The 27,628-nt window shown below is 38.9% G+C and overlaps 3 protein-coding genes across 3 annotated transcripts in view; 1 reads left to right on the top strand and 2 right to left on the bottom strand.

Moving 5' to 3' along the window:
* The first annotated feature begins 8,425 nt into the window (after positions 1-8,425).
* On the top strand, positions 8,426-11,379 carry LOC134755981 (aurora kinase B-like). The gene is made up of 6 exons (XM_063692721.1): positions 8,426-8,584; positions 8,705-8,896; positions 9,095-9,251; positions 9,915-10,051; positions 10,629-10,860; positions 11,241-11,379. Exons 1-6 carry the CDS (start codon positions 8,508-8,510, stop codon positions 11,337-11,339), a joined length of 894 nt encoding a protein of 297 aa, XP_063548791.1. The 5' UTR covers positions 8,426-8,507; the 3' UTR covers positions 11,340-11,379.
* A 146-nt stretch (positions 11,380-11,525) lies between these two features.
* LOC134755986 (putative hydroxypyruvate isomerase) lies at positions 11,526-17,160 on the bottom strand. The gene is made up of 4 exons (XM_063692736.1): positions 16,770-17,160; positions 13,087-13,371; positions 12,853-12,983; positions 11,526-11,702 (listed from the first exon to the last, which is right to left on the bottom strand). Exons 1-4 carry the CDS (start codon positions 16,957-16,959, stop codon positions 11,526-11,528), a joined length of 783 nt encoding a protein of 260 aa, XP_063548806.1. The 5' UTR covers positions 16,960-17,160.
* A 5,010-nt stretch (positions 17,161-22,170) lies between these two features.
* LOC134756096 (ecdysone 20-monooxygenase) overlaps positions 22,171-27,628 on the bottom strand; it is a 70,632-nt gene continuing 65,174 nt past the window's right edge. Inside the window, exons 7-9 of the mRNA XM_063692910.1 lie at positions 26,701-26,934; positions 26,290-26,487; positions 22,171-25,279 (exon numbers count right to left, since the gene is read on the bottom strand). Of these exons, the coding sequence (XP_063548980.1) occupies positions 25,175-25,279; positions 26,290-26,487; positions 26,701-26,934 (537 nt within the window). The 3' untranslated portion in view covers positions 22,171-25,174. The remainder of the gene's footprint in view (positions 25,280-26,289; positions 26,488-26,700; positions 26,935-27,628) is intronic.

Here is a 27,628-nt window from a genome sequence, read left to right on the forward strand (position 1 = left end):
TTTGGTCTGAGTTTAGAGCGGGTCACAAGGATTTATTGCGAACATGCGATCATGCCGTTTTGAAGGCTAAGTCGTATATTACGGGTGATACTTATGACAAAACCGAAGAAGAGTATACCAATTATAGATGTGAATTAAAAGATGGTTTAGATAAGTATACTATTGCTTCGGGTAATCAGTCAAGGAGCAATGATGAGGCTAACTCTTCATTTAGATCAAATGTAGTTAAACTTCCAAAGTTATGTATTCCTAGTTTCTCGGGGAAGTATCAGGAGTGGACGACGTTCAGAGATTTATTTGTTTCCATGATACATAACAATGACTCGCTAGACAGTGTTCAGAAGTTGCAGTATTTAAAAAGTTACCTAACCGGGGAAGCTGAGCAGTTGCTTCGCAACATACCCGTTTCAGACACAAATTACGCTAGGTGCTGGAATCAATTAGAGCAACGATACAATAATAAAAAATATTTATCGCATTGTATACTTAAACAATTATTAAGTCAAAAGAGTGCAACGACTGAGTCCCCAGGTTTTCTTAAGGATCTAATGGATACGTCGACCGATTGTTTAAGTGCACTGTCAAACCTAGGTATTGACGTGTCTACGTGGGATATCATTGTTATTTATCTTCTGTCGTTAAAGTTAGACCCCGAATCGCGCAGGCACTGGGAACTTAACGTGGCGACTAACTCGGCTTCAGACGCCTTACCTACGTTTAGCCAATTTAAAGAGTTTTTAACAAGTCGATACAGAGCACTAGAATTTCTTGAACCGAGAAGCGCCAATAAGACCCCAAGTGCTTACGGGAAGTCGTCCAATAGTAGTAATAGTAGTCACAACAAACCAAATGTACTCCATGTCGCAACCGCAGCATCACTCGCGTGTGAATTTTGTACCGAGCCTCACAAGCTTTGTTTCTGCAAAAAGTTTGCGGGTGAGGATTATGCCAAAAGACATGACTTTGTCACCAAAAATAACATCTGTTATAATTGTCTAGGTGGTAACCACAATGTAAGATTTTGCCAAAAAGCCACTAGTTGTAGAATTTGTAAGAGAAGGCATCACTCCTTGCTTCACCCTAAGGATGTATCCACTTCAACTGCCAATCCGGAGAGCGTAGTTCAGGCAGCTGAAACTGGGTCTGGGGAAGCCACACATATCGCGACAGAGAACACACAAAATGAGTCCACACCGATAGTCAACTGTTTTGCGACAGGGATAGTGCAAGATGAAGTGTTATTAGCCACAGCCCTCGTAAAGGCTGAGTCCAAAACAGGCGAGTATCAGGTGATTCGTGCATTCATAGATCCAGGCGCACAGTCTTCATTTGTCACTGAAGCTGTGGTACAAGCCTTGGGGTTAAAGAAAGTTCCCATCAAAAGTTCAATTACGGGGTTAGGAGGCGAGCCGACTTCTGCTGTGCCTAAATACGCAGTAGACTTAAAGATTCAATCGCTCGCAGATCCAACATTTAATATTGTAGTTAAGACATACGTATTAAACAAAGTCACCAATTACCTTCCTGGTAAACAAGTGACATTTCCAGAATGGCTGAAACAGAAACAGCTTACGTTAGCTGATCCGACTTATAATACACCCAATAAAATCGATGTACTACTCGGAGGCGAAGTCTACTGCAAGATAATTACAGATGGAGTACTCAAAGGTCCAATGGGGTTTCCTCTATTACAGTGCACCACTCTCGGGTGGATTTTGTCTGGCACAGACGGTTCAACGAGTGTACATGACACTGTGACGGTGCTACATACGCAGGTGAATGAAGATGATCAGTTAAAAAGATTCTGGGAAATAGAAGCAGAACCAAACGTTCACTCGAAACTATTCACCAAAGAAGAACAAAGGTGCGAAGATCTATTCGCATCTACAACAGTGAGAACACAAGAGGGCAGATATGTCGTAAAATTGCCGTTTCGCGACGATCATACCTGCAAGGGAAATTCAAGGGAGATTGCAGTTAAAAGATTACGTAGTTTGGAGAGGAAATTGGAAAAAGATAAAACTCTCAAGGCTAGATATACAGAAGTAATACAAGAGTATGAGCAACTAGGCCATATGATACTTGTGACAGAACCTGATCATAAAAAGAGAGAAGCAATCTACTTACCTCACCATGCCGTGATCCGCGAGGATAAAAGCACCACGAAGGTCAGAGTCGTGTTTGACGCTTCCTGTAAATATGATGAGGGGATATCACTGAATGATCAGCTTATGACAGGACCTACCTTGCAGCCAGAACTTCGTCACCTCATTATGCGTTGGAGGCGGTACCCCGTTTGTCTAGTGGCGGATATAGTAAAAATGTACAGAATGGTAAGAGTAGCCAACGAGGACACCGACTTTCAGCGCATAGTGTGGCGCGAAAATGCTGAAGATGAAATCAAGGATTACAAGTTGCTGACCGTCACTTTCGGAACTGCTTCAGCGCCCTACTTGGCAGTAAAGGCACTCAATCAGGTAGCCTGCGACCACAGAGAGCAGTATCCTATAGCTGCACCACGAGTCCATCAAGAGTTCTACATGGACGATTTGATGACCGGATGCCAGACAGAAGAAGAAGGTCTACAACTGTACCGTGAAATGAAAGGCTTATTGAATGAGGGAGGGTTCGTGCTACAGAAATGGGCTAGCAACAAAAAAGAGTTGTCAAAGCAGATCAATAAAAGAGAAGGAGAGAACCTAGGAAACGAAGAAGAAAAAAGCAATCTGGAAATAAAGACAGATAATATAACTAAAATACTCGGACTTACCTGGAACCGGGATGACGATGAATTTCAGTACTCGGTGAAACTGCCGCCGCTATCGCCACCTGCAACAAAAAGAAAAATAATTTCTGATGTTTCACGTTTGTTCGACCCATTGGGATGGTTAGCACCGTGTGTCATTGCAGCAAAAATGTTTATCCAGCGTCTATGGTTGGCAGGGATCGGATGGGATGAGGAGCCACCATCTGACATATTACAGGACTGGTTAACTTACCGTAAACAGCTAGCTCACCTTATAGACTTCAGGATTCCAAGATGGCTTCACACGCACGCGGATGATACACTGCATGAATTACACGGTTTTTGCGACGCATCCAACGCCGCTTACGCTGCTGTCGTTTATCTTCGAGTAGTTGACTCAACTGGGAACATACATGTAGCTTTAGTGACAGCCAAAACGAGAGTATCACCGGTCAAACAAGTCAGCATTCCCAGATTAGAGCTTTGTGGGGCTGTACTTGTGACTAAGTTGCTGGCCGAAGTTGCAGAAGTCATGGAAATCCCCAAACCAAACATAAAAGCGTGGACGGATTCCACAGTAGTTCTTGCGTGGCTCAACAAGCACCCAAGCAGCTGGAAAACATTTTTGCTGCAATGACACACGGTGCTAACCATCCCAATGGGTCGAACAAACGTGAAACATCAGAAATTATTTTTCTTTTTGTTGCAGGTGGCGATAGCGGCGGCAGTTTCACCGAGTACTGAAATTCATCGTCATCCCGGTTCCAGGTAAGTCCGAGTATTTTAGTTATATTATCTGTCTTTATTTCCAGATTGCTTTTTTCTTCTTCGTTTCCTAGGTTCTCTCCTTCTCTTTTATTGATCTGCTTTGACAACTCTTTTTTGTTGCTAGCCCATTTCTGTAGCACGAACCCTCCCTCATTCAATAAGCCTTTCATTTCACGGTACAGTTGTAGACCTTCTTCTTCTGTCTGGCATCCGGTCATCAAATCGTCCATGTAGAACTCTTGATGGACTCGTGGTGCAGCTATAGGATACTGCTCTCTGTGGTCGCAGGCTACCTGATTGAGTGCCTTTACTGCCAAGTAGGGCGCTGAAGCAGTTCCGAAAGTGACGGTCAGCAACTTGTAATCCTTGATTTCATCTTCAGCATTTTCGCGCCACACTATGCGCTGAAAGTCGGTGTCCTCGTTGGCTACTCTTACCATTCTGTACATTTTTACTATCAAAGCGCTGAGCGCTGAGTTCAAGAACGAAATTGAGGAAATCAACAAAAGCGGGTTTATTAGTTCAAAAACGTCCAAGATTCGTTCTTTAACGCCGTTTCTTGAAAACGGTATTTTGCGAGTGGGCGGCCGATTGGAGAACGCTTCGGACTTAGAAATAGCAAAACATCCTATTATCTTGCCCTACGACTCGCATCTGACCAAACTGATTGTGGCAGATGCCCATGAACGTACTCTTCATGGCGACCAGCGAGCTATGCTGAACTATTTAAAGTCAGCTTACTGGATAGTACGAGCGAAGGACTTAGTGAAACAGCACATTCACAAATGTGTGCGCTGCATTCGTCACAAAGCCAAGATCCAAACGCAATTGATGGGAGCCTTACCGCCTGCTAGAGTTACTCCAGGTAGAGCGTTTATCCGCAGCGGAGTTGATTATGCCGGACCCATCAATTTAAGAACTTCAAAAGGCCGAGGACATCACTCATACAAGGGGTATGTGTGCTTGTTTATCTGTATGGTTACCAAAGCCATACACCTAGAGGTAGTGAGTGAACTTACCTCTCGTGGATTTCTTGAGGCTTTCAAGAGATTCACATCCAGACGCGGCCGCTGCTTAGAAATCTACAGCGACAACGGCACAAACTTCGTTGGAGCTGCTAAAGAATTAAAGGACCTTTTTAATGCACAGAAGTCAGCTATAATCCAAGAAGTAGCGGAAAGTCTGGCTTTAAATGGTACCACGTGGCACTTCATTCCTCCTAGGAGCCCGAACTTCGGTGGATTATGGGAAGCAGGGATTAAGTCTACCAAATACCACATCAAAAGGGTTATTGGAGAGTCGACACTTACGTTTGAGGAAATGGCGACTCTACTCAGCCAGATCGAGGCCTGCTTGAATTCACGGCCTATCTCAGTTGTACCCAACGACCCAAATGAGCCAAACCCTTTAACTCCGGGTCACTTTCTGATAGGAGAACCTCTAGTTACGGTTCCAGAAAGGAACTATGAATGCTCGAATATTAGCACCCTTAAGCGATGGCAACTGACCCAGCGTATGCTACAAAACTTTTGGCGTCGTTGGTCTAACGAATACTTAACCCATTATTTACAGCGGTACAAGTGGGCACATCAAGTTCCCGAACCTAACGTTGGGGACGTTGTTTTGGTGAAGGAGGATGATCTCCCTCCGTCTAAGTGGCTTTTCGGCAGAATCATGCAGAAACACCCTGGCTCAGATCAACTGACCAGAGTGGTAACTATCAAGTGTAAGAATACTTTGATAAAGCGACCAACGTCTAAACTTTGTGTCCTGCCGGTAGCTAATTAGTTTTTAATTTTAGTGTATTTTTTTTAAGATCATTATGTCATTAGTATAAGAAATCATCCCCCACCAGTTTCTTTTTCAGTTTTTCAAAGGTAGCTTTGTATACATTCAAACTAATAATTCAGACACTTCACGGTGGGCGGTCATGATGAAGGACATGTTGTCCTTGGTGGGCGGCATGTACGAAACGCATATCGGAACTGGTTTACCCAATGTCCCGGTAGATGGCGCTGTCACCTCCGTCAAACTAGCGAACGCTAGTTCAACGTAGTTGCCTAAGGTGTCAACCTGTTTTGTACTTTTTTGAAGATTGTGTGGAGATATTTGGCTAGAATAAACATACGTCAGTTTCTTTAAAGAACTCGGTGTTTAATTCTTGCTCCTTTTCGAGACCCTAGAGTACAAAGTTGTACACCCTCCATGGTAAAGATAATGATTGTCCCTATGATCAAGCAGTACAGGTATCTCCCCCAGAGGTTAGGTGGAGATGAGACAAGTGTTGAAGGCCCGTGCGGCTTTGGCCCTAAGGGGGTCCAGTGTATCGGCAGCCCGTGCGGCGTTAATGCCTCGATGACTCGACATACTGAAGGGATCTCTGTGAGGAGGGAGGGATGATCTCTGTGACCTCACTCACTTACCGACCATGTGACTAAGCAGTCCCCAAGACGTTGATGACGTTACAGACAGACCTTAACTAATGACCATATGTATCTACCCATATCGGGCCTAAATGTACTTAATGACTGTGTAGTCATTAATCTATTTCACCCCCAGATGACGGACGGTGGTGCCGTGGTAACGGCGACACATTAATTAGCGAAGCAGAGAGAGTGACAGCGATCACCATCATCGATACGGTAAGGAGTTGAGTATCATATCGAACCTTGGCTAGGTGCTTGTGTAATATCGCGTAACCCCTTAGTTGCAAGCACGTTATCAGTCCTATTAAGGATATATAAAGTAGCATGTGTCCACAGACACACAAGGGGGGGTTCGCGACATCGAGCTTAACTGCTAGTTATCTATGGCATCATACGTGATTTAGCTATTTTTCCATTTTGTTTTGTTGTAGAACCGTAAAATATAGCCGCTTTATATAATATAATTATTATTTATCTTGCCACATATGAGTCAAAAGTGTGTTATGTGGAGTCTTGCCAGTTCGCGCTTCGCGCTTCCTTAAGACTCCAGACTACGCGGCGCGAAGCCGCGAACGTGAATGTGTAGTCGATTTCGCTGATTAGCGAACTAGACTCCACATTCGCGTTCGCGGCTTCGCGCCGCGATTCGCGCACGAGTGTGGAGGGCCCTTTTGACGCGGGCTAATAAACCGACAAAAAACGGGGAACTAGGCGCGAAGGCGTGAATAATCTGAGAAATCGACGCCACACTTACGTTCGCGGCTTCGCGCCGTGATTCGCGCATGAGTGTGGAGGGCCCTCGACGCGAAGCCGCGAACGCGGGAGACGATCTCACTGATTAGCGAACTATAGTTGGTCAAGCAAATCTTGTCAGTAAATAAGAACAAAAAACTACACTCATCCCCTTCTTCTGGGCGCCAGCACCAGTGCAAGACAAAGACAGTATGATAACTCTCCGTCTACGCCCGAAATGAGACAGTCCCTTGACAAACTATAGACTCCACACTCGCGTTCGCGATTCGCGCACGAGTGTGGAGGGCCCTATAGACGTACGCACCAAACAATAATATTGGTCGCATAGATTGCGGGCATCTTTCTCACTCACTCTAAACCCTTGCCCTAGCCGCACACGTACGGAATTTTCATTTGGTTTCCGTACGGAATGACGTGTGCAAGCGTGACAGCGCTATGCATTTGTAGAGCGACGTCCCTTCTCACTTGTCATTCCGTACGGAAACCAAATGAAAATTCCGTACGTGTGCGGCTTTTTAATTAGTTTACGCTACCCCAAGGTTCTGCTACCACAATCTCATAGCGTCCACACGTACACAATTTAATCACCAATTTTCTGTTGAGGCCTGTTCAGACGGGAATATTTTTTCTCTAATCTGATTAAATTATTCGATCAAATCAGGTGGTGCGGACGCAAACGCCAATTTGGCCACTTTCACCAATTTTAAATTAATCTGATACTTGAGCGCTCTAATTTAAAAAAAATGCCCTCTTAAGGGCCCTCCATACTCTTGCGCGAATCACGGCGCGAAGCCGCGAACACAAGTGTGGAGTCTAGTTCGCTAATCAGCGAAATCGACTCCACACTCGCGTTCGCGCCTTCGTGCCGCGTAGTCTGGAGCTAAAGGACTGTCTGATTTCAAACATAGACAGAGAGAATCATACTATCTTTGTCTTGCACTAGTACTAGCACCCAAAAGAAAAGGATGAGTATTGTTTTTTATGTTCTTATTTACTGACAATTTGGTTTGACCAACTATACATTTTAAACTCGCTTCAGACTACGCGACGCGAAGCCGCGAACGCGGGAGACGATTTCACTGATTAGCGAACTAAACTGATTTATAATTAAATCTAACCTTACTTTTTCTCTTTTCCGTATGTTTTAAGAAACTAAACAAAGCTAGAAAAGGATACATCTATATTTATTTTAAATGCTAGAGTATGCAAAAGGGAAATTTGAGTTTACTTCTTTACATATTTTCCATTATTACGAAAGAAAAAGGATTTGAGTGAGGTTAATTTTTTGGAATTTAATTACAAATCATCGCGTTCGCGGCTTCGCGCCGCGATTCGCGCACGAGTGTGGAGGACCCTTAAAACGGAGGCAATTAAAAAGTTTAGGCCTCATTTTCACGAGCGTTTATACAACGCGCGTTAAAAAAGCGTTTGAATGACACAAATGGAAACATGTGTAATTATTCACACGATGGTAGCGCTTTTTATCAAGCGTTGTTGGATTCCGCCATGGTCTTTAAATCGAGTTTAGCGTGCGGGCAGATTTAAGCGCTTTTTTAACGCGCGTTGAAGAAGCGCTCATGATGATGAGGCCTTAGGGGACATTAATGTTGCTTGTAGTGTGAAACAAGGAAAAATATGGGTAAAATTACATAACCCTGGCCACATTTAATCCATAGACAAAACCTCGCTGTCATGTCAAATGTCAAACATTTCAAATTTAAACTGTGATTGAGAGTAACGGCGTCAGCGCAAACAAAAATAGAGGGATAAGAAGGAAGTAATTATAATAGTTTTTTTTAATTTTCGAAAATAAAATGGCAGTGGAAGCCGTAAAAACTGAATTGCTTGATCTGGAAAATAAGATAACTAACCATCTTGCCTATGGAACTTCGTAAGTACAATTATGTGAATAAATATCACGCCAAATAGGCGCAATATTATAACGTCGAGTTGCGAGAATCTATAACCTATATGTGAATAAATATAATCCTGCCTTTTAATTAATTTTCAGATACACTTGGTCGCCCAGAGATTTTGAATTGGGTTCAGCCCTTGGCCGTGGAAAGTTTGGACATGTACACATAGCCAGAGAGAAGAAAACAGGCTTCCTTGTTGCTATTAAAACTATGTTCAAGTCTCAAATAATGAAATCGCATTGTGAGAAACAAATACTACGTGAAATTGAGATTCAATCTCATTTGAAGTAAGTACTTAGTTTTGCTACCTATCTTCTTTCTGGCCATTTCAAGCACTGGATACAAATGTGTTGAGTTTGATTAACCTCTCAACTTCCAGGGGTCTATATTTTGCTATAATTAACAACTTTGCTGACCTGATATCGTATTAGGTATTTGGAAGCAAGAAGTTAAGCTATAATTCTCATATTTTTCAATGTTTATAGACATCCAAACATTCTCCGTTTGCTGACATGGTTCCATGATGAGAGGCGCATTTACCTGGTGGTGGAGTTTGCAGCAGGCGGTGAGCTATACAAATACCTCACTGATGCACCTAAGAAGCGTTTTCCAGAAGCCAAAGCTGCCAAGTATATTTATCAGGTAATATAACTTTCTTCATTAATACTTAAATGTGTACATTCTTTAAATTTTTATTAATTCAGTGCTGTTATAGTTATTGAACAACTACCTACGTTTTTGCCTAGGCAAAGACATGACTGTATATATCGTAGCATTACCCAAATTACGGGTCGCGACCCCGTGGTGCTTGGTCCCGAGAGAAATTGTTCAGTTGGGCTGCAGCCCAGTAAACTTTGGGAACCCCTGGTATATCCTGAGTCCCAATAAAAAACAAGACCGAAGTGATCCCATAAGTGTTCCGTTTGTCAAAACAAAGTTTTGCACGGAACACTAAAAATATGTTGGCATAAAAGCATATTTATAAATAAATAAGCAAGTTGATTTTATACTCTATGGAGAATATTTAAAGCTTGTTTTTAATTAAAACTTATTAATTAATTTATTTTAAACTTTATTGCACAATTAAAAAACAAGTACAAATGGCAGACTTAATGCCTCAAGGCATTCTCTACCAGTCAACCATAATAGGGCAAAACAGAAATTCTCGAATGTGGGTGCAGTGTGAAAAATAATAATTAAATAATTATAGTTAAAAATAATCTTTTATAAAGGATTCTGAGTATGAGTATTCAACACAATTAGAAAAAAGAATATTAGGTAAAACATATTAATACTTGGTTATAGGTGGCAGATGCTGTGGAGTACTGTCACCGGAACCATGTGATACACAGAGACATCAAGCCTGAAAACATTCTAGTTTCCTTCAGTGGGGACCTCAAGCTAGCAGACTTTGGCTGGTCAGTGCATGCACCATCTCAAAGGTAAGCTTTTTTGTTTTTTATTTCCTTACAGATTAATCTCAGGGTGCAATGTCTATCAGTTAAGAAACAAAAGAGAAACATTATTTAATCAAGCAACAATTAGGGTCTGTTTCACAATGTCCAAGTAAAGTCCTGAATAAGCTACTTGCCACTTATCTGACAAATAAAGTCATCATTGGCGTTTTGCAATATTTAAATAAGCCTAACCTTTACAACTGAAGGTAGTTTTATCTGGCAGTTAATTTATTTGTTAATTAGCTATCCAATACTTTACTAGTATTATCTTGTCATTTGGAAAAAGGTACCTTCATATACAAGGGATCTTTGACAATGATGCCCTAACACTAATACAATGCCTTGCATCATGACATCTACTGCAACGCCCCTTCTCTCTGATAGTGACATTATGTTAGTACTCACTAGATACTAGCATTAGTACTATTAGTAGTACTAATAGCTGTCAGTTCTTGAACAATATTAGACTGATCTTTTGAGTGTGATTTGTGGGCTAATAATATTAGTCTTAATACCATTTGAAAAGTCCTTTCTGAAAAATAATATGATGTTATCTCTACAGGCGTAAAACAATGTGTGGTACTCTTGACTACCTTCCACCAGAAATGATCAAGCGGGAAGTGTATGATGTGTCGGTTGACCACTGGTGCATTGGAGTGCTGCTGTATGAGTTTCTAGTGGGCAAGCCTCCATTCGAAAGCCAGACTCAGGATCAGACTTATGCGAGAATCCTGTCTCTGGACATTAAATATCCAGATCATGTGCCTGAAGGAGCTAAAGATCTTATATCAAAGGTAAGCATTTTACTTGCATTATAATAAAATTTGACTAATCAACCAGTGGTGTAGCTAGATGTAGCATGGATGAAGTGGGCCCTCGCCCACGGCCTGACACTCAAGGGAATTAAAAAATCCCTTTTTTAGGGGGTGTTTTAATTGTTGATTTGATAACAATGATAAGCTATTTTAGAATGTACCTATATAAACATTTTTTATGATCATATTGAATGATGGTTATGAGGAACAAAGTAATCTACTTATATTTTATTATACCTAGTTTTATAATCCTAAATGAAGTGTTTGTGTAGAAAATTAAAAATTTTATATTTTAAAATAAATTCTTAAGTTGAAATAAAACAAGTCTAGTTTTCACAATCAATATGTTATTGTTTCAGCTGCTACGGCATTCAAACAAGGACAGATTGTCTCTAAATGCAGTGAAAAAACACCCTTGGGTGCAGAAGTTCAGGACCGAGGCATCATCAACATCATAGTATTTGCCTGTTAGTACCTATTCTTTATTTGTGTTGATTCTCGTTTTAAAATAATGATAGCTAAACATAATGAAATGATAACAACTTTTTCCAACATTTTCTTCCATGATTTACAAGTGTGTAAGTAATTATTAAAAACAAACAAATATTTTATATGATATAATTGAAATAATTTTTAACACTAAATCACAGAGTGTAGCCAAAGTTCTGTATCCACTTGAGACCAGCCTTGCTGCCGGCAGCAGGCTTGTACTCCAAGCCAATCCAGTCATTATACCCACATTGCTCCAAATGTTGTAAGACATATGGATAGTTCACCTCTCCAGCAGTATCTGGTTCGTTACGATTCGGTACTTGTGCTATCTGTGTAGAGAAAACATTTTAGGTTTAGAATATGATAATAAGGTGTGTAGTTATTTGACATTTAGTTAGTCAACATTATCATTTAATTTGTAGTAAGAGCTATTTAAATGTTATGACTATACCATTGAAGTTGTATTGAAGGCGTAAAATAAGTTTTTAATAACTTTGAGAACAAATCAATTTATTTATATAAATATTTTGAATTGTGTTTTTAAGTAGTCGCACTACTATATATAACTATTATATGTGTTAATCTTTTTCTTTAATATATGACATTTTTTATTGACTATTTCAGTTTATAATTTATAGTCTGTATCTTTAGGTAGTTAAATAAATGTAAACAATGTGTTTTTACATTTTCGAGTACTTGAAACATTTATCAGTTAACCAACCAAATAGAAACGTGCCTGGATCTGTTCCTCGTTGTTTTCATCTACCCTCAAATGGCTAAATATTCGATCTCGTTTTGCGTTCTTTACTAGGGCGAAGTAATAGCGTGTATTACAAAACTAAATTACTATTGATTAATCAAATCATTCCGATATATTCCTATTATCAAAATAGCACGATTATAGCAGCTTCGTTGTTACGTTGAGTAAGTAATATATCGTAGTAAAACTTCCGTATGTTTTGGGTTTTAACTCAAAATGAGTTAAATTAATTTACTTGTAGAATAAAATTGTCTTTCCCAATAAAATACCAAATTTGGTTTGTTTACATTCTTTTAAATACCTAGATACAGACTATATATATATATATATAGTAGTATGAGTAACTCACTACTTAAATTCACAAATTAAAGTAGTTGATATAAATAATTTAATTTGGTATCAAAGTTGGCAGCACCAATCTCTCGTAATCCTGTAAAGGATTCAGGTTCAAGCACGTACTGCTCGCCCTTAGAGTTGGTCAAAGACGCCTAGTCTTTCTAAGATGGCATATAGTCGAGAAATTGGGACCGGTTTCGCCGTGGCCTAGTGGTTGATGGCGTTAGCCGCATTAGCTAACTACGCAGGTTCGAATGTGGCCTTCACCACTGGAGGGATTCGTAACTTTTTCATTAATTCATTAATATATGACATCTATTTTAATTTATGTGACATAAATGATACATATTATTTAATCGTTTTTATAAACAGAAATTGATTACCTGTACATGACCTACATAAGGCATAAGATTTTTTATGTTGTGAGATAAGTCACCACATATATGCTGAAGGTGGAAGATATCCAGTTGTAGCTTTATATGTGGGCTATTAATGCGTTTTATGATGTCCACAGCTGAAAAACAGTACAGCAGGATATATTTATAGTAAAAATCATAATATACATTTTTAAAACAAATATGTTTTCATTATATGTAGCTATATAAACCATAACCAACCTTTGCCATAGTCACTCAAAAAGTATTTTGGGACAGAATGTTGATTGATCGGCTCAATCACACCTAAAATATTGTCTTCCTTCAGCAACTCAGCTGCATACTTCAAGTTATTCTCATAAGTGGTCCAATTCTCTGAAGTCACTGTATCTAGTCTACCTGCCATGATATGTATTTTCTTTGCACCAACAGCTTTTGCATATTCTATTGTTACTTTGAGATTGTCTTTGAATTCATTCTCTTTTCCCGGCACTGCAGTAACTCCTAGCTCGCCCTTTGTAACATCTCCTATAACAGAAAAATAGGAATCCATAAAATAATTCAAGGTAGTAATCATAAACATTTTTAATCCTAAGACATCAGTAACTACGATATTTTAAAATTCTTAAGGGGATCCCATGCCCCAGTGACCTTTGATTTGAATCCCTTAGTTTTCTAATGTTTTTTATAGCTTATCATATTAACAGCAACGGATTTTAGCAATATAGTATCCCATATTTACTTCAAACTTCATTGTTTTCGAAATATTTGGCATCAAACTTGAACAATTTTAGGCCAAAAAATTGGTTTTCTGACCATAACTTTTGTGTTAATTAGTGGACAAATTTTTAGAGACGTCTAAGACGAACCTAAATATGTAGGTTTCGTATAAGTAAGATCTTTCACAGCAATCGAGATACGAAAAAAGTGTTTTTTTAGACAATGTTTAAAACAATCATAAATAAATAAGTATTTATTTTTTTTTCACAATCCGGTAGACAAAAATGGAGATAAAAGATTGAAGAACCGATAGCCGCTTGTCTTATAATTCTATATGTAGTGCAAAAGTAGGCGATACGATTCAAAACTTGTCAAAAATCGATGAAAACCTCAGGTAGCCCCTTAAAGCTAAATTATACTATGAAAACTCATAAAAATACTTCTAAATAACTTTTTTATAGCCTATATTGTGTCCCACTGCTGTGCAAAGGCCTCCCCTGTCTTCCGCCGGTATATTATGATCTTCTAAAATATGTTTGTCCACAATATTATGCTTGTACATAAGCATACCAGACTAATATTAAATAAAAACTTTTATAAAAAAAAGATAAACCGACTTCAAAAAGGATGAAATAAAATATTATCCTTTTTAGGGTTCCGTGTTTAAGTATATGCGTTACCAACTGATATGTTTGAAGTCGGTGCCAAGCCAAATTTTAAACCATATTTTCATAGTGATTTTGGTGCAATTCGATAAAGATGCGGCTATATAAGTTTGTACGTTGGATTACCTAACGCAGCGTACTACGTAGGCCAACAACACGCGAATGCGAAGCGGCGCGGCACGGCGCCTTAATTAATCCTTTGATACCTATATAGAAGTGTCCTACGTGGGCGATCTCGTTGCGAACGCGAACGCCTTGAGCCGGCCGCGCCGTGCCGCGTCGCGTTCGCGAGTGTTCGCCTATGTACTCGTAAGACGCAGCGTTACACGACGACAATAAACGAACTTTCTGTACACCTCAGAACAGAACACACGGTTGAACCTTCTTGGCGCAGTTCGTACCATGCTTGTCGGCACGTTAGTGTAAATCTAATACGTTTTGTCGTCGTATTTTTTTTAAAGAGCATTTCTTACTAATTGTTGAACAGTCATAACACGCAAGTGTGGGATTGGGACTGAGTTATTTTCTGTCGCTTATCCAGAGGACTACATTACAAAATATAAAACAATTCAAGGAACCTTCATGCAAAATTTCAGCTAAAGCGGTTCAGTTATTTAGCCATGAAACGGTAGCAAAGAGGCAGACATAATTGCTTTCACGTTTATAATATTGGTACAGTTGTAATGGGATTTATAGACATAAAGCTGATTATTTTTGACTGGTATTGTTACTACTTGTAGTACTTGGCTTGGCACCGACTTCAAACATATCAGTTGGTAACGCATATACTTAAACACGGAACCCTAAAAAGGATAACATTTTATTTCATCCTTTTTGAAGTCGGCTTTTTCTTTATAAAAGTTTTTATTTTTCCATTTTTAGTTTTAAGACATTGTTAAGAGCGTGACGCATGAATGAAAAACATAATCATGTTTAACTGTAAATTCGTAAACTTTATTAAATAATCAGAATTTTCCTCAAGTCCATCTGGGAAATCATTTCTGTCACTAAATCCATTCTCCGCCCCGCCACTGACCCAATCCCTCAAACCCCCCGATCACTCAACCTCACAGCACATCAACCCCTGATCACTGAACCCCTCGACCCTAAACCACCAACCCTTCAACCGCCATTCCCCGACCCCTAACCCCAGACCCCTTAACTCCTAACCCCCAATCCCTTAACTCCCAACCCCTCAGTCCCCGACCCATCAACTCACCTCCCCTCAACCCCCCAAACACTAATACCCTCTACCTTCACCTCTCAGTCTCTTTGGTTGTTTCCAACACTACCTACATCAAAAATCATAATACACATACGAGGGAAGTTATCAGTAGCCTTACCACGAGTTTGATATTGATATATTCGCTATTGTGTGCGTAACTTACTGTTTATGCATCTCGCTCGTACCGGCATATTAGAATACAAAGTAAGTTACGAAGAATATTTAGTGTCAAACTCGTGGTTAGGCTACGGTTGCACTACATAAAATTGGTGGTTTTGGGGAGGAAATGCTTGAGTTACTTTAGAAAACACCGAAATTACCATACACATGCCTTTAAAAATTGAGGAGTTCCCTCAATTCCTCACGGATTCCATCATCAGATCAAAACCAAAAATATTACGAAAACACCTTGGAGAGGTAACTTCTTTCAAACAGAAAAAGAATAACTCAAATCGGATCATGGGTGCCGGAGTAATCGCTGAAATCATTATCATCAAAACAATCATCATCATCAGCTCTACTTCATCAAATTGGTGGTTTTCGAGAAAAAAATTTCAAGTTGCTTAAGAAAACGACCAAATCACCATACATGTGCCTTTAAAAATTGAGGGGTTCCCTCAATTCCTCATGGATTCCATCATCAGAACAGCACCAGATTAATGTGGGACCACCTTGGAGGTAGTTCCTTTCAAACAAAAAAAGAATTGTTCAAGTCGGACCATGGGTCTCGGAGTAATTGCTGAAAATACTACATTAAAAAAAATCATCATCACTATCTTCAAAACAATCATCATCATCAGGTCCACTTCATCAAATTGGTCGTTTTCGAGAGAAAATGCTCAAGTTGCTTATGAAAACACCCAAATCACCATACATGTGCCTTTAAAAATTGAGTTCCCTCAATTCCTCAGGGATCCCATCATCAGATAGAACCAGATTAATATGGGACCAACTTGGAAGTAGCTCCTTTCGAACAAAAAAAGAATTACTCAAATCGGACCACGGGTCTCGGAATAATCGGTGAACATACATTAAAAAAAAAATAGCCACAACCGAATACAGAACCTCCTCCTTCTATGAAATTGAAGTCGGTTAAAAAACATAAGTATACTAGCATCAGCATCCACCCCCGACTTCGTCTGCGTGAAATAATGGTGATTGGTAAAAACTACGTGTCCTATGTCCACCCCAGGCCTAAAATTATCTCTGCATATAAAGTTTCATCCACTTAAATTAGTTCAGCAGTTTAAGGGTAAAGAGCTATCAGACAGATTACTTTCTCATGTTTAGGTATAATTAGTAGGGAACTCACTAACCTGTTTTAAGGTTGATCAAAACTTGTTCCACTCCCGCCTTTTCTTTGGCCTGTTTCAATTGATCCACCGTGTGCCCCAAAGGAAACCCAGTCTCGACCGCCTTAAACCCTGCATCTTTGGCCATCGCGTACCTTTCTAAAACACTCGACGCCTCGGTGAACATAAACGCAAGATTGGAACAAAACTTCATGGTTTTAATTTTCCTGAAACAACTAATACATACCTAACCTCTAGCTTGTGTTATTTATAAATGATTGTTATCACGTACTGCACTTCAATTATCTCACCGCAATGTGGCTAAAGGCCACAATGTACTATCGCTTGTTTTTATCTTTGTTGTTTGAACGTGATTTTGCTTAAATTTACCTACATTATTTGCCGATCGGCTACTTGTTTGACAATGTCACAATTGTCACATGTCACTACACTAGTTACACTATCACCAACTGTCACTGTCAAGTGACGTTTGAATCAGCTGATAAATTTTATTATTATAGTTTGTCAAAGGACTGTCTTATTTCAAACATAGACAGAGAGAATCATACTATCTTTGTCTTACACTAGTAGAAAAGGATGAGTATAGGTTTTTTTAATTCTTATTTACTGACAATTTGGTTTTACCAACTATAAAAAAAAACAAAAAACCCGCGCAGCAAGATGTTGATACAATTCCTCGCCAGTCTGCCTGTGACCACGAACGTAACGTCACGTTCGAAACGTCAGGCCATAAATAAACGTAAGTTTGTACGCGATTAAGTCCCGTGTTAGTTAAAAATTATTTGTAATGGATTCAAACTTCAACCCCTTTTTAACCCTTTTAGGGGATGAATATTTAAAAACACTAATTATTTTCCTTGTATTCTAATAACATGCCTTTATACAAAGATTCAAGTCCCGCACTCAAAAAAATGTTTGATCTCCATACAAACTCTCAACCCCTTTTTTACGACTTTAGGGGATGAATTTCCAAAAACGTTGAAATTACTTTTTTGGAATCGGCTATTATGCCTTTCTAAGAACTTTCAAAGCATTTGTATATAGGGGATCCATTTTTAAAAACGCTGAAATTACTTTTCAAGTCCCGCGCTCGAAAACATTTTTGATCTCTATAAAAACATTTTAATAATATATATTTTTACGAAGTTTCTAGCTTAAAAGAATTTTTTTAATATACATAAATGACCTACCCAACGTAATAAATCACCCCACCACTTTATTCGCGGATGATATATCTCTTGCTATATCGTGTAAAGATGATCATGACTTGAAAAATCAATTGGACTCTGTGCTAACGGACATAACAACTTGTTTAGCCGACCACAATCTACAAGTCAACATTACAAAAACAAAACTGTTAGAATTTAAGCCACATCAACGAAGTGCAATAAACATAAATTACTCGTTTGAAGGCACCCAACTAGAGTTTGTGGATACATTCCCTCTTTTGGGCATTACTATAGACACCACAATTAACTGGAGAGAATACATTAACAAAATAATGACAAAACTAAATAGATTTATATACGCACTACGTAAACTAAAAATATGTACAAATACAAAAACTGCCACGTGCGCCTACTATGCTTACGCACATGCTTGGTTGTCGTACGGTATAGTGCTGTGGGGAAATAGCTCAGATTCTATTCATCTATTTAGGTTACAAAAGCGGTGCGTTAGAATAATTTGTAATATAGGCATGGGAGATAGCTGTAAGGAATGTTTTATGGAGCTAGGAATTTTTACTCTGCCATCAATTTATATCTTAGAGGCAAGCATGTTCGTTAAAGGAAATATGAATTTATTTCCGCAACATTCGCGACCAGAAAACTTACGTCCACGAAGTAAATTGGAAAGACCAACCTCAAAGTTACAAATGGTACATAACGGACCGTTTGCAGTTTACAATAATTTGCCAGCTGACCTAAAGAATGAAAATAGCCTACCCAAATTTAAAACCCAATTAAAAAAAAATCTACTACAGAAAATACTTTTATTCTACTAAAGAGTTTTTTTCGGAAAACTAATAATTAGGGATGTACCGACTAGTCGCCGACTAGTCGGGAAAGCCGACTATCCGGCCACATTTGTAGTCGGCGACTAGTCAGCAAAATTAGCCGAATAGTCGGCACTATTTAATCTTCAGGAAAGATAAGATTTTTATTTCAACTCTTTCGATTCTACTCTAACAAAAACAGTCTTTGATATTCTGTTGACGTTGAGAATCTCAACATTGAGAATACTTTGAGAATACAACGTTGAGAATAACAACTTGAGATTGGCTGGCCGCTGGAGCCGATATAGCCGCCGGTGTCGGTGATGGTGTCGGCGGTAGTTGCGGCAGAGAAATGGAACGAGGTGATGAATCGCTAGATTTAATTGCAGCGGCCAGCTGAGGCATTTGGTGTTTGTGTTTATATTTGATATGATTTAGTAACGAGCACTGGGTGCACCTCACTTTATTTGCATCGCCTTCAGCATCTTCAAAAAAAGTCTACACTCGCGATTTCCTTTTCGACATTTTTCGTATTTATTAAGAGCACTATATGTATTATTTATTTAAGCAGTTATTACAATTTCTTGTTTTCGCTATGAAACACGAAAGGGCGACTAATAAATCACGAAAACTTAGGTAGACAAAACTAGTCATACGTAAACATGAACGCAAGACTTGTGCTGCCAGAGGGCCTACCGCGAACCACGTTCGACGTGTTGCATCCCTGTCACACTTACGTAGTAATTTACAAGTGCGACAAAGAGGCAACACATCGAACGTGGTTCGCGGTAGGCCCTCAGGAACGAGGCGACCGAAACGGTTCCGATTGCATCCAAACTCTGCCGAAACCAATGATCGGCCAAGCCGACTAGTCGGCCATCTGAGCGCCGACTAGTCGGCTAGTCGGCCAAATCACTAGTCGGTACATCACTACTAATAATACATTTTTACCTGCCTGTATCTTTACTCTCATATCTAATATAATTAACACTAAAATTTTAAAGTATAATTCTAATTAATTTAAATTCTTCATGAACAATAAAGATTGTAAGCCAATATTTTGACGCATATTTAATTATTTAATATTTAATAATTCGATTTTTATTCAATTTATGTATTAATGATATTATTTTAATTAAGTACATATTATGATTAGTACTAGAAATGTAAAAATACACCTAGATTTAAGAATGTTGCAGTGCCCTACCAGGGTGTCATGTACCTAAAAATGTATTTATTGTAACACCTGTATTATGATGAACATGATAGCAATAAAGATATGAAATGAAAAACTTGAACCCCATACAAACTTTCATCCCCTTTTTAACCCCCTAAGCGGTTGTATTTCTCAAAGTCGCTTACACGTCTTATCTCTGGTACAAATTATAAATATAACCTGGTGTGCAAATTTGAACTTTTTAAACCGTTAACCCAGTGTCAAATTCTACTGGTAACCATGGCAACTGCAAGTTTAACCGGTTAACCCCCGGTTAGTGCAATGATGCAAGTGGCCCTAAGTGGGGAGTTAATATCGTTAGGTTTATTGTAAAACAAAAACATTAGATAAATCCTTTATTAGGCACATTTTATTACATTATTAAAATAGCTTTATGACTACATATTTCATATAAAAGTAGCGAAATTTTAATAGACAACTTACTTAATATATCTGCATAATTAAGACTTATTTACACATTATTTTAACATCTGCGTTACAAAATAAAGCCTGTAAATCAAACCCTGTAAACATTTTGAAATCTAAAATTAGCTTCAACCAATCTTTTATTAATTTTGATCTGTATAACCCGACAAGTTCCTTTTCGACTTGCCATATTGCGGATGATTTTCTTTACTAGGGGTACTAATTTCTTTTAAGAATTCCTCTCACGTTGCAACAAATCGCATGCGATTTTCGATACATTTGATTCATTGCACCTACTTAGGGTCAGGGGTCAGGCGCACCAAACCGTATGTCACCGTAAAGTGTCCGCTAAATTGTAATTTGTATTGTATGGGAAGTTTCATAGTTCACTGCTAAGTGACGTTGATCAGATGATCAGTCCGTCAAGTGTGGTTGGTACAACTGGCCTGTAGTCGGCAATGTATCGTAAGGCGCCCCCCGAGTCCAGCTGCCGCTACACGGTATAAAAAATATATTTGGATATTTTACATACGTGACACCGTTAACTGTAATTGTGCGTTCCGTTTTTAGATAACACATAGCTTTACCAATAGATTTTAGCGCTACATATTATTATGTTTGAGCAGTGTGTAAATATCGTTGTCGAATTAAAATATCTTATGTCAACTTACTTATAACTTTATATTCTCATTGGACCTTAAGTCACCCTGTATATAACATTAATCATAATCACTCAGACTTAAAGAGTGAATAGGCGCCTCATATAGGTTACTTTTTTTGTAGCTTTAGGTACAAATACCTATCTATGCCATTGCTACCTATTATGAGACCAACACTAATCAAACGATCAAAAAAGTTGTAATTACTATACAAGTGCGAAAAGTAGGAAATTCGCAACGAGTGGCGTTCCTTCGGTCGTGTTTTAAATCGACACGAGTTGCGAATGACCTTTTCGCACGTGTATTGTACAACGTTTTACAGTACATATGGCCCTTAAAATTTTCGACATACCCGACATTACCGCCCTAGGGCGGTAATTAGTAATATTTACCTACCAGGCGATACGATAAAAATTGTAGTAGAAGTGCCAAGTGGTTACAATTCTGCCTACCATGCTATCAGTATGTCAAATACCTTTAGAATTCATTAAATAAATAACCAGCTTCACCTATTCACTCGAATCGCAAGACTATAAATCTTAAAATTATCCACGGTATAAACTAAAAGTTCATAAATGCTAACAAATGCATGTGCTTGAAGTGCGCAGTCTTATTTAACAAGAGGTATTGCGGTTCACAACGTTCATAAAATACGCCTTTTTGATATTAACACAGCCATCATTCGCTATATATAGTCTGTCAAGCCATTTCCATCAGTAGAAAAAAGCGGCAAATAAAAAAAAAATTGGTACCAAAAGTTATTGTCCCATTGAAAATTCGTATTTCGCGCCTTTTTCTACTGACAAAGTTGTTTGACCGGGTATAGTATTGCCCATCGCCACATAAAACAGGTTTAGTTCAGTATGCAGCCTAATGATGAAACGTCAGTACGCGCCACTTGCATCATCTCATTAACCCGGGGTTAATCTGTTAAACCGTTAACCCAGTGTAAAATGGTACTGGTAACCATGGTAACTGGTTTAACCGGTTAACCCGGGTTAGTGGGATGGTGCAAGTGACCCTAATGTCATTAGAAACGTCTCTCACGTACAGCCAGATGCAAAATTGCATGGACACATTATGAATGGAATTCATTAATAAAGTGGCCATGCAATTTTGCAGCTAGTGTATCTACATGTGACATCTGAGTAATGTGCTAAGTGAAAAATAAAGATAATAACCAACGACATTTATCATCCGAATAACGTTTCAAGAAAAAGCTGCAGTTTACTTTCACGAAAAGCAAATGTAAACGTAGGTACTAGCAAGATATTTTTTATGCATTTTTCATAGAGTGAGTGTCTTCGAGAATAAAGACGTCGGTTTTTCGAGAAAGCGTTTATACTGAACTTAAACGAAATAAACACCTAATACAGAAAATTGCATACAACGCTCGAATAGTGTGCGTAGTGACGCATGGCATAATTTGGCATAATAACCTAACTCAGTGCCTTATACCTAGGTAGGTTCGTTTCCTATCGACACATTGATTGTCGTGAGAAACCACAAGGCTTTTACTACCTAATTTAAAATTCTAGGATTTTTTTATTTAGTATATGTTTCTCCAATATCTCCAGTGAAGCTAATCATTATGAAGCTGCTGATCCCGTCATCTATTACAAAATTAGACTATTATCAAAATAAAGGTACTGAGTTAATGCCTTTATTTCTTCCATGCAATACAAGCTGCTTGTAAGTATATTTGCCAAAACGCATAAACATGCTAACACGACATCGCCGCTTATTATAAAGCAGACCTCATTTCGTATTTCCACTAAACCATATAAATAATAAGGATAGTAAGATTTAATAATACATTCATGATAAAACAAAATTGTATAGGAATCACAAGCAGGAATGTGTATGGTTTAATTAATTATAAATAAACATTTCTGACAGCCTGAAAACCATAAACAATTAAAAGATTAATTCAAATCTTAAAAAATCAAGTCTTCAAATCTCATATTTAACTGTCATGGCAACAAGCTTCAATCATACATTAAAGAGTCCTTAGCAAGCTCGGCCGGATTTCACCTTCCCATACAAACGGAGTTATGTTCTCATTTTAAAACTACGTATTGGATTGTAATAAAACCTTGCACATACAATGACATGAGGTATATCTAGTCCTGTAATTAGTTTATATAGCGATCGAATGGGCATCACATATCACCCGAGGCAGAGGCAGGCCAAAAAGGAGATGGCGAGACGACCTGGACTCTTTTTGTGGCAACAGGCGGGAGCATGCACAAAGCCGTGACGAGTGGCGCAAGACAAGGGAGGCTTTTGCCCAGCAGTGGGACACAATATAGGCTATTAAACTCCAGTTTGTAAAGCAAACGAAATAGAGCACAATCAAGTTTTGTATGACAAAACTTAAATTCGCTGTATTTTTTCAAATATAGTATTTGCAGCTAAATAAACTAATTACAGGACTAGATCTATCTTATCCTATTGGAAGTACAAAGTTTCAGAGCAATCTGTCTAGTCGTTTTAAAATGAGAGCATAACTACGTTTTTAATACAGTTGCTTAAAAAGTGCTACTTTTCGTGGCTGTTTAGCGTGCGGAAAGTTTGTTTTCGCTAACTAGTGCTTTTTACTTTTCCATTTTTTTTAAATTTTTACTTGTTCCAATTCATGACTACTTATTGATGAGTATTAATATTAGTTTCTTTTAAACGTCGTAATTAACATAAAAACCTACTGTTAATGTAAGAATACAAAAAAATGCATATTTCATATTTTATTACTTACCTCTTCATCATTATAAGTAATATAACACGTTTATTTTTTAATGTTGAAAAACCGTTCTTAATAAGTTGTCTGAATGGAACGGAACGCCTGTCAAAGAAGAGGCGTATTTTCTCACTGCAAGAATGTTGTAAGCATGGAGACTGTATAAAGGAGCCAAATTTCTATGTATGAAAAGTGTCCATCAAAAAACAGTAATTAGGCGGCGCCACCATACACCGAAATACTACCAAAAACAACCTACGTAATTTGGTCGGGTTATTTGTTGCCTTATATGGTTCATGTTATACTCATGTCCCAGAGCCTAACTAGCGCCACCGGAGAGATTAGGAACTACTATTTAAAGCTTAACGCGGTCACTTTTACAACAATTCTGCCATAAGAGATTGCGATCCATAGTTGTAAGTTTCCAAAGGCAACATTCGATATTGTTTTTATAAATATACGATACACAAATAATCGTAAATAACGATATTTAGGTAATATTAGTACAATGTTTTAATATTTACAATTGTTTCTGTCTTATAGAACATACATTTGAAAAAAAAACTTTAATTGAAGTGGGTTCAATAATAATAACAAAATCTATTCTAGTCGAATAAAAGCTAGAAAAACACCTCTTCATAATGTCAATGTCAATGATGTCACAGAATGAATAATATAAAAGTTTCGAGTTCCATTCCTTGCTTGCTTTTGTTGCTTTTCTTATTTTTTCGCAACTGTATTAAAAAACGTCGTTCGATACACGTGCGGAAATGTCATTCTTCACTCGTCCCGAGTCTTGCCACTACTGGCACTACATGTACTATTGTAAGAAGAACCGCGCGAGTTTGCTGAGGACTCTTTAAGACCTAAGTATACACTTTACTCACACGAGAATAATGCTTGTTCTATTGGCAAAGACCAACCTATATATAAATAAGTCGGATGTTTGTAATCCCTTTTTAAACATTATTTCATGTTAAAACTACACGAGGAAGTCCATCTACGGGATCTAACCAAAAAAATCGACGACATTTATACAATAAATTCTTATATTGGCAGCCCGCAACATATCCTTAGATTGCTATCGGACACTGACTCAACTGAGATACTAAATATTTAAATAACTAGGTCGTTGGGTACAAAGGATTATTATAAACAGTATATTGCCCTCCAAGCGACAGAAACTGTATAAAGCAAAACAAAGTGGCACACAAATACATACAATACGTAGGTATACGTACTTACTACAATGGGTAGGTACATACTAAGTAATATGTAATGTAAAGTAAATCACAGATTCTCTTTTTCAAGAAGATCGTCAATGTAGTGCAGAGATGCATTAAGTAGGTAGATTATTGTAAGGTAAACGCTGGCCTACCACTCCACAAGGCGCAAGGACACCGGTGCCTTCGGGGCCAGTAGGAAATCAAACTGCACGTCTAGTTCTCCGTCGAACTCCACTCGCCACCGCTGAAGGATCTGTCAACCAAGACATATCATACTTCAGTTCAAGTTCAAGGCAGCTTGAGTCTTTTACCTATAGCACAGATTATATAATAGTTCTTACGAACAGATACTTATCTTTCAAAGAAAACGCGAAAATACAATGGACTGACCTTCAACGCGCCGCACCGCGCGCGCCGACAATGCTAGGGTTGCCGACGCTTCTTTCAAATACCTAAGTAGATATATTGGTAGACACCTAAGTAGGTGTCTTAGGTAGATATCTAACTATAAATGTGTCGTAAAAACATTACCTAGATCTTTAAAACAATTTAATAGTACCTACGTAGTTTGTAACTATCGTAAAAATATTAACAGTAGGTGTTAGTACCTTATGCCTATTGAGAATGTCTGCGTACTTTTCCTCGTCTGTCGAAGGAGGAAAAAAACCGGCCAAGTGCGAGTCGGACTCGCGCACGAAGGGTTCCGTACCATTCCGAAAAAAAAAACAGCAAAAATATCACGTTTGTTGTATGGGAGCCCCATTTAAATATTTATATTATTCTGTTTTTAGTATTTGTTGTTATAGCGGCAACAGAAATACATCATCTGTGAAAATTTCAACTGTCTATCTATCACGGTTCATGAGATACAGCCTGGACAGAGACAGACGGACAGCGGAGTCTTAGTAATAGGGTCGCGTTTTTACCCTTTGGGTACGGAACCCTAAAAACGATATTTTGGTGGACGGACCACACTACAAGCTTGTTATTTGTTCGTGACGAAGACATTTCTTTGGCATAGCGCGCGCGGTGATCGACGTGCGTGCGTGAGCGCGTGTGGCACCAACTAGCTGGCTTTTGTACCGCCGGCGGGACGAGAGTCGTATAAATCCGAGCTCGCGCGGAGAGGTCTATAGTCCATAGGCCTGATAGATAGTCAGCCACCGCTCAAGGACAGTCAAGGACCTTACCTATTCGACAGAAGAGTGCAATTAAAGAGTGCTAAATGTCTGGAGAAGGTACTTTGCCTGAGCAATTATTTACCTTCGCTAGAAGCAAGTTGATCTCGAGTTCGACGAATCTCTTCCCGGGGCACATTCGGCGGCCACGGCCGAACGGCGCCACGAGCGCGGCGGCATGCGGCTCGCGCACGGTCAACCACCGCTCGGGGAGGTACTCGGTTGCTCGCCAGAAGTTCTCTTCTCGACGGCAGGCCGCGCCAGTGTGTGCTAGCACGAATGTCTGGAAAATAGAGCACGCATTCCTTATCGTTAATGAGTTATGAGTACCTAAATCATTCATGAGCAAAGTATTTGCGGTGAGCAGCATTGATAACTCCCCGCAGTGAAACGAGCTGGTGCGAGAGCCAGTCGGTACGACAACTAACAGATTACTTCTACTCATCTCATCACCAAAAAGACATCTATAAATAACAGGGTATATGTAAAACCTCACCCCAGCAGGTAACGTGTGTCCATCTATGGTCATAGGCGCGTCAAGAAGCCTGGCCAGGAAAGGCGCGGTTGGCAGCAGCCTGAAGCCCTCGTTGACGGCCGCTCTCACGGAGGGCGCCGCCGACAACTGCTCCACGTGGAGGTCTCCGCAAGAAGGCAGCTCCGACCGGATCTTTTGCTGCCAGTCCGGACGGCTGCTTAGCAGGTACAACAGGAAGACTAGACTGTTTGCCAACTGCAAATAATTATATAAAAATATGAAATGCCAAATCGCATGACGGCGAATGGCAATATAAAATTGGAAAGATTATAAATATTGCTTTTATGAAAACGAGATGGAATAAATACATATTTAACTAGCGACCGACCCCAGCTTCGCACGGGTTACACAAAACCGTAACAAATTACACACTTAAACCTTCCTTAAGAATCACTCTATTGATAGATGAAAATCCATTCTGTTAATTTTTGAGTTTATCGCGAATATACATACAAACAGACAGACGCGGCGGGGGACTTTGTTGTGTAAGGTGTGCAAGATTTATTTAAGAGTTAGTTGCGTGTAAAGGTAAATCGTAAGAACTCTAAAGTGAAAACAAACATGGAACTAATAAAAGCGACTCCTTGTGCTAGGGTTGCCACCCATACTATAATATATAGTATCGCACTATATTTTAGTCAATTGTACTATATACTATACAAAAACAATATAGTACGAAAAATACTATATTTTCATAACTCAAGGAAGAGTTTTACAAATGTCACCGATATCACATCGTATGCGAATTCGATTTTTAATTCACCTCAAATCGGCCTTATTTATTTTTTTATTTTTCCCAGTAAATACTACATTTTTTCAATATTTTGACAAAAATACTGTGTGTAAAGAAAAAAGGTGGCAACCCTACCTTGTGCTAAACTTGATTTGT

The sequence above is a fragment of the Cydia strobilella genome, chromosome 1 (assembly GCF_947568885.1).
Source record: "Cydia strobilella chromosome 1, ilCydStro3.1, whole genome shotgun sequence".
NCBI lineage: Eukaryota > Metazoa > Arthropoda > Insecta > Lepidoptera > Tortricidae > Cydia > Cydia strobilella.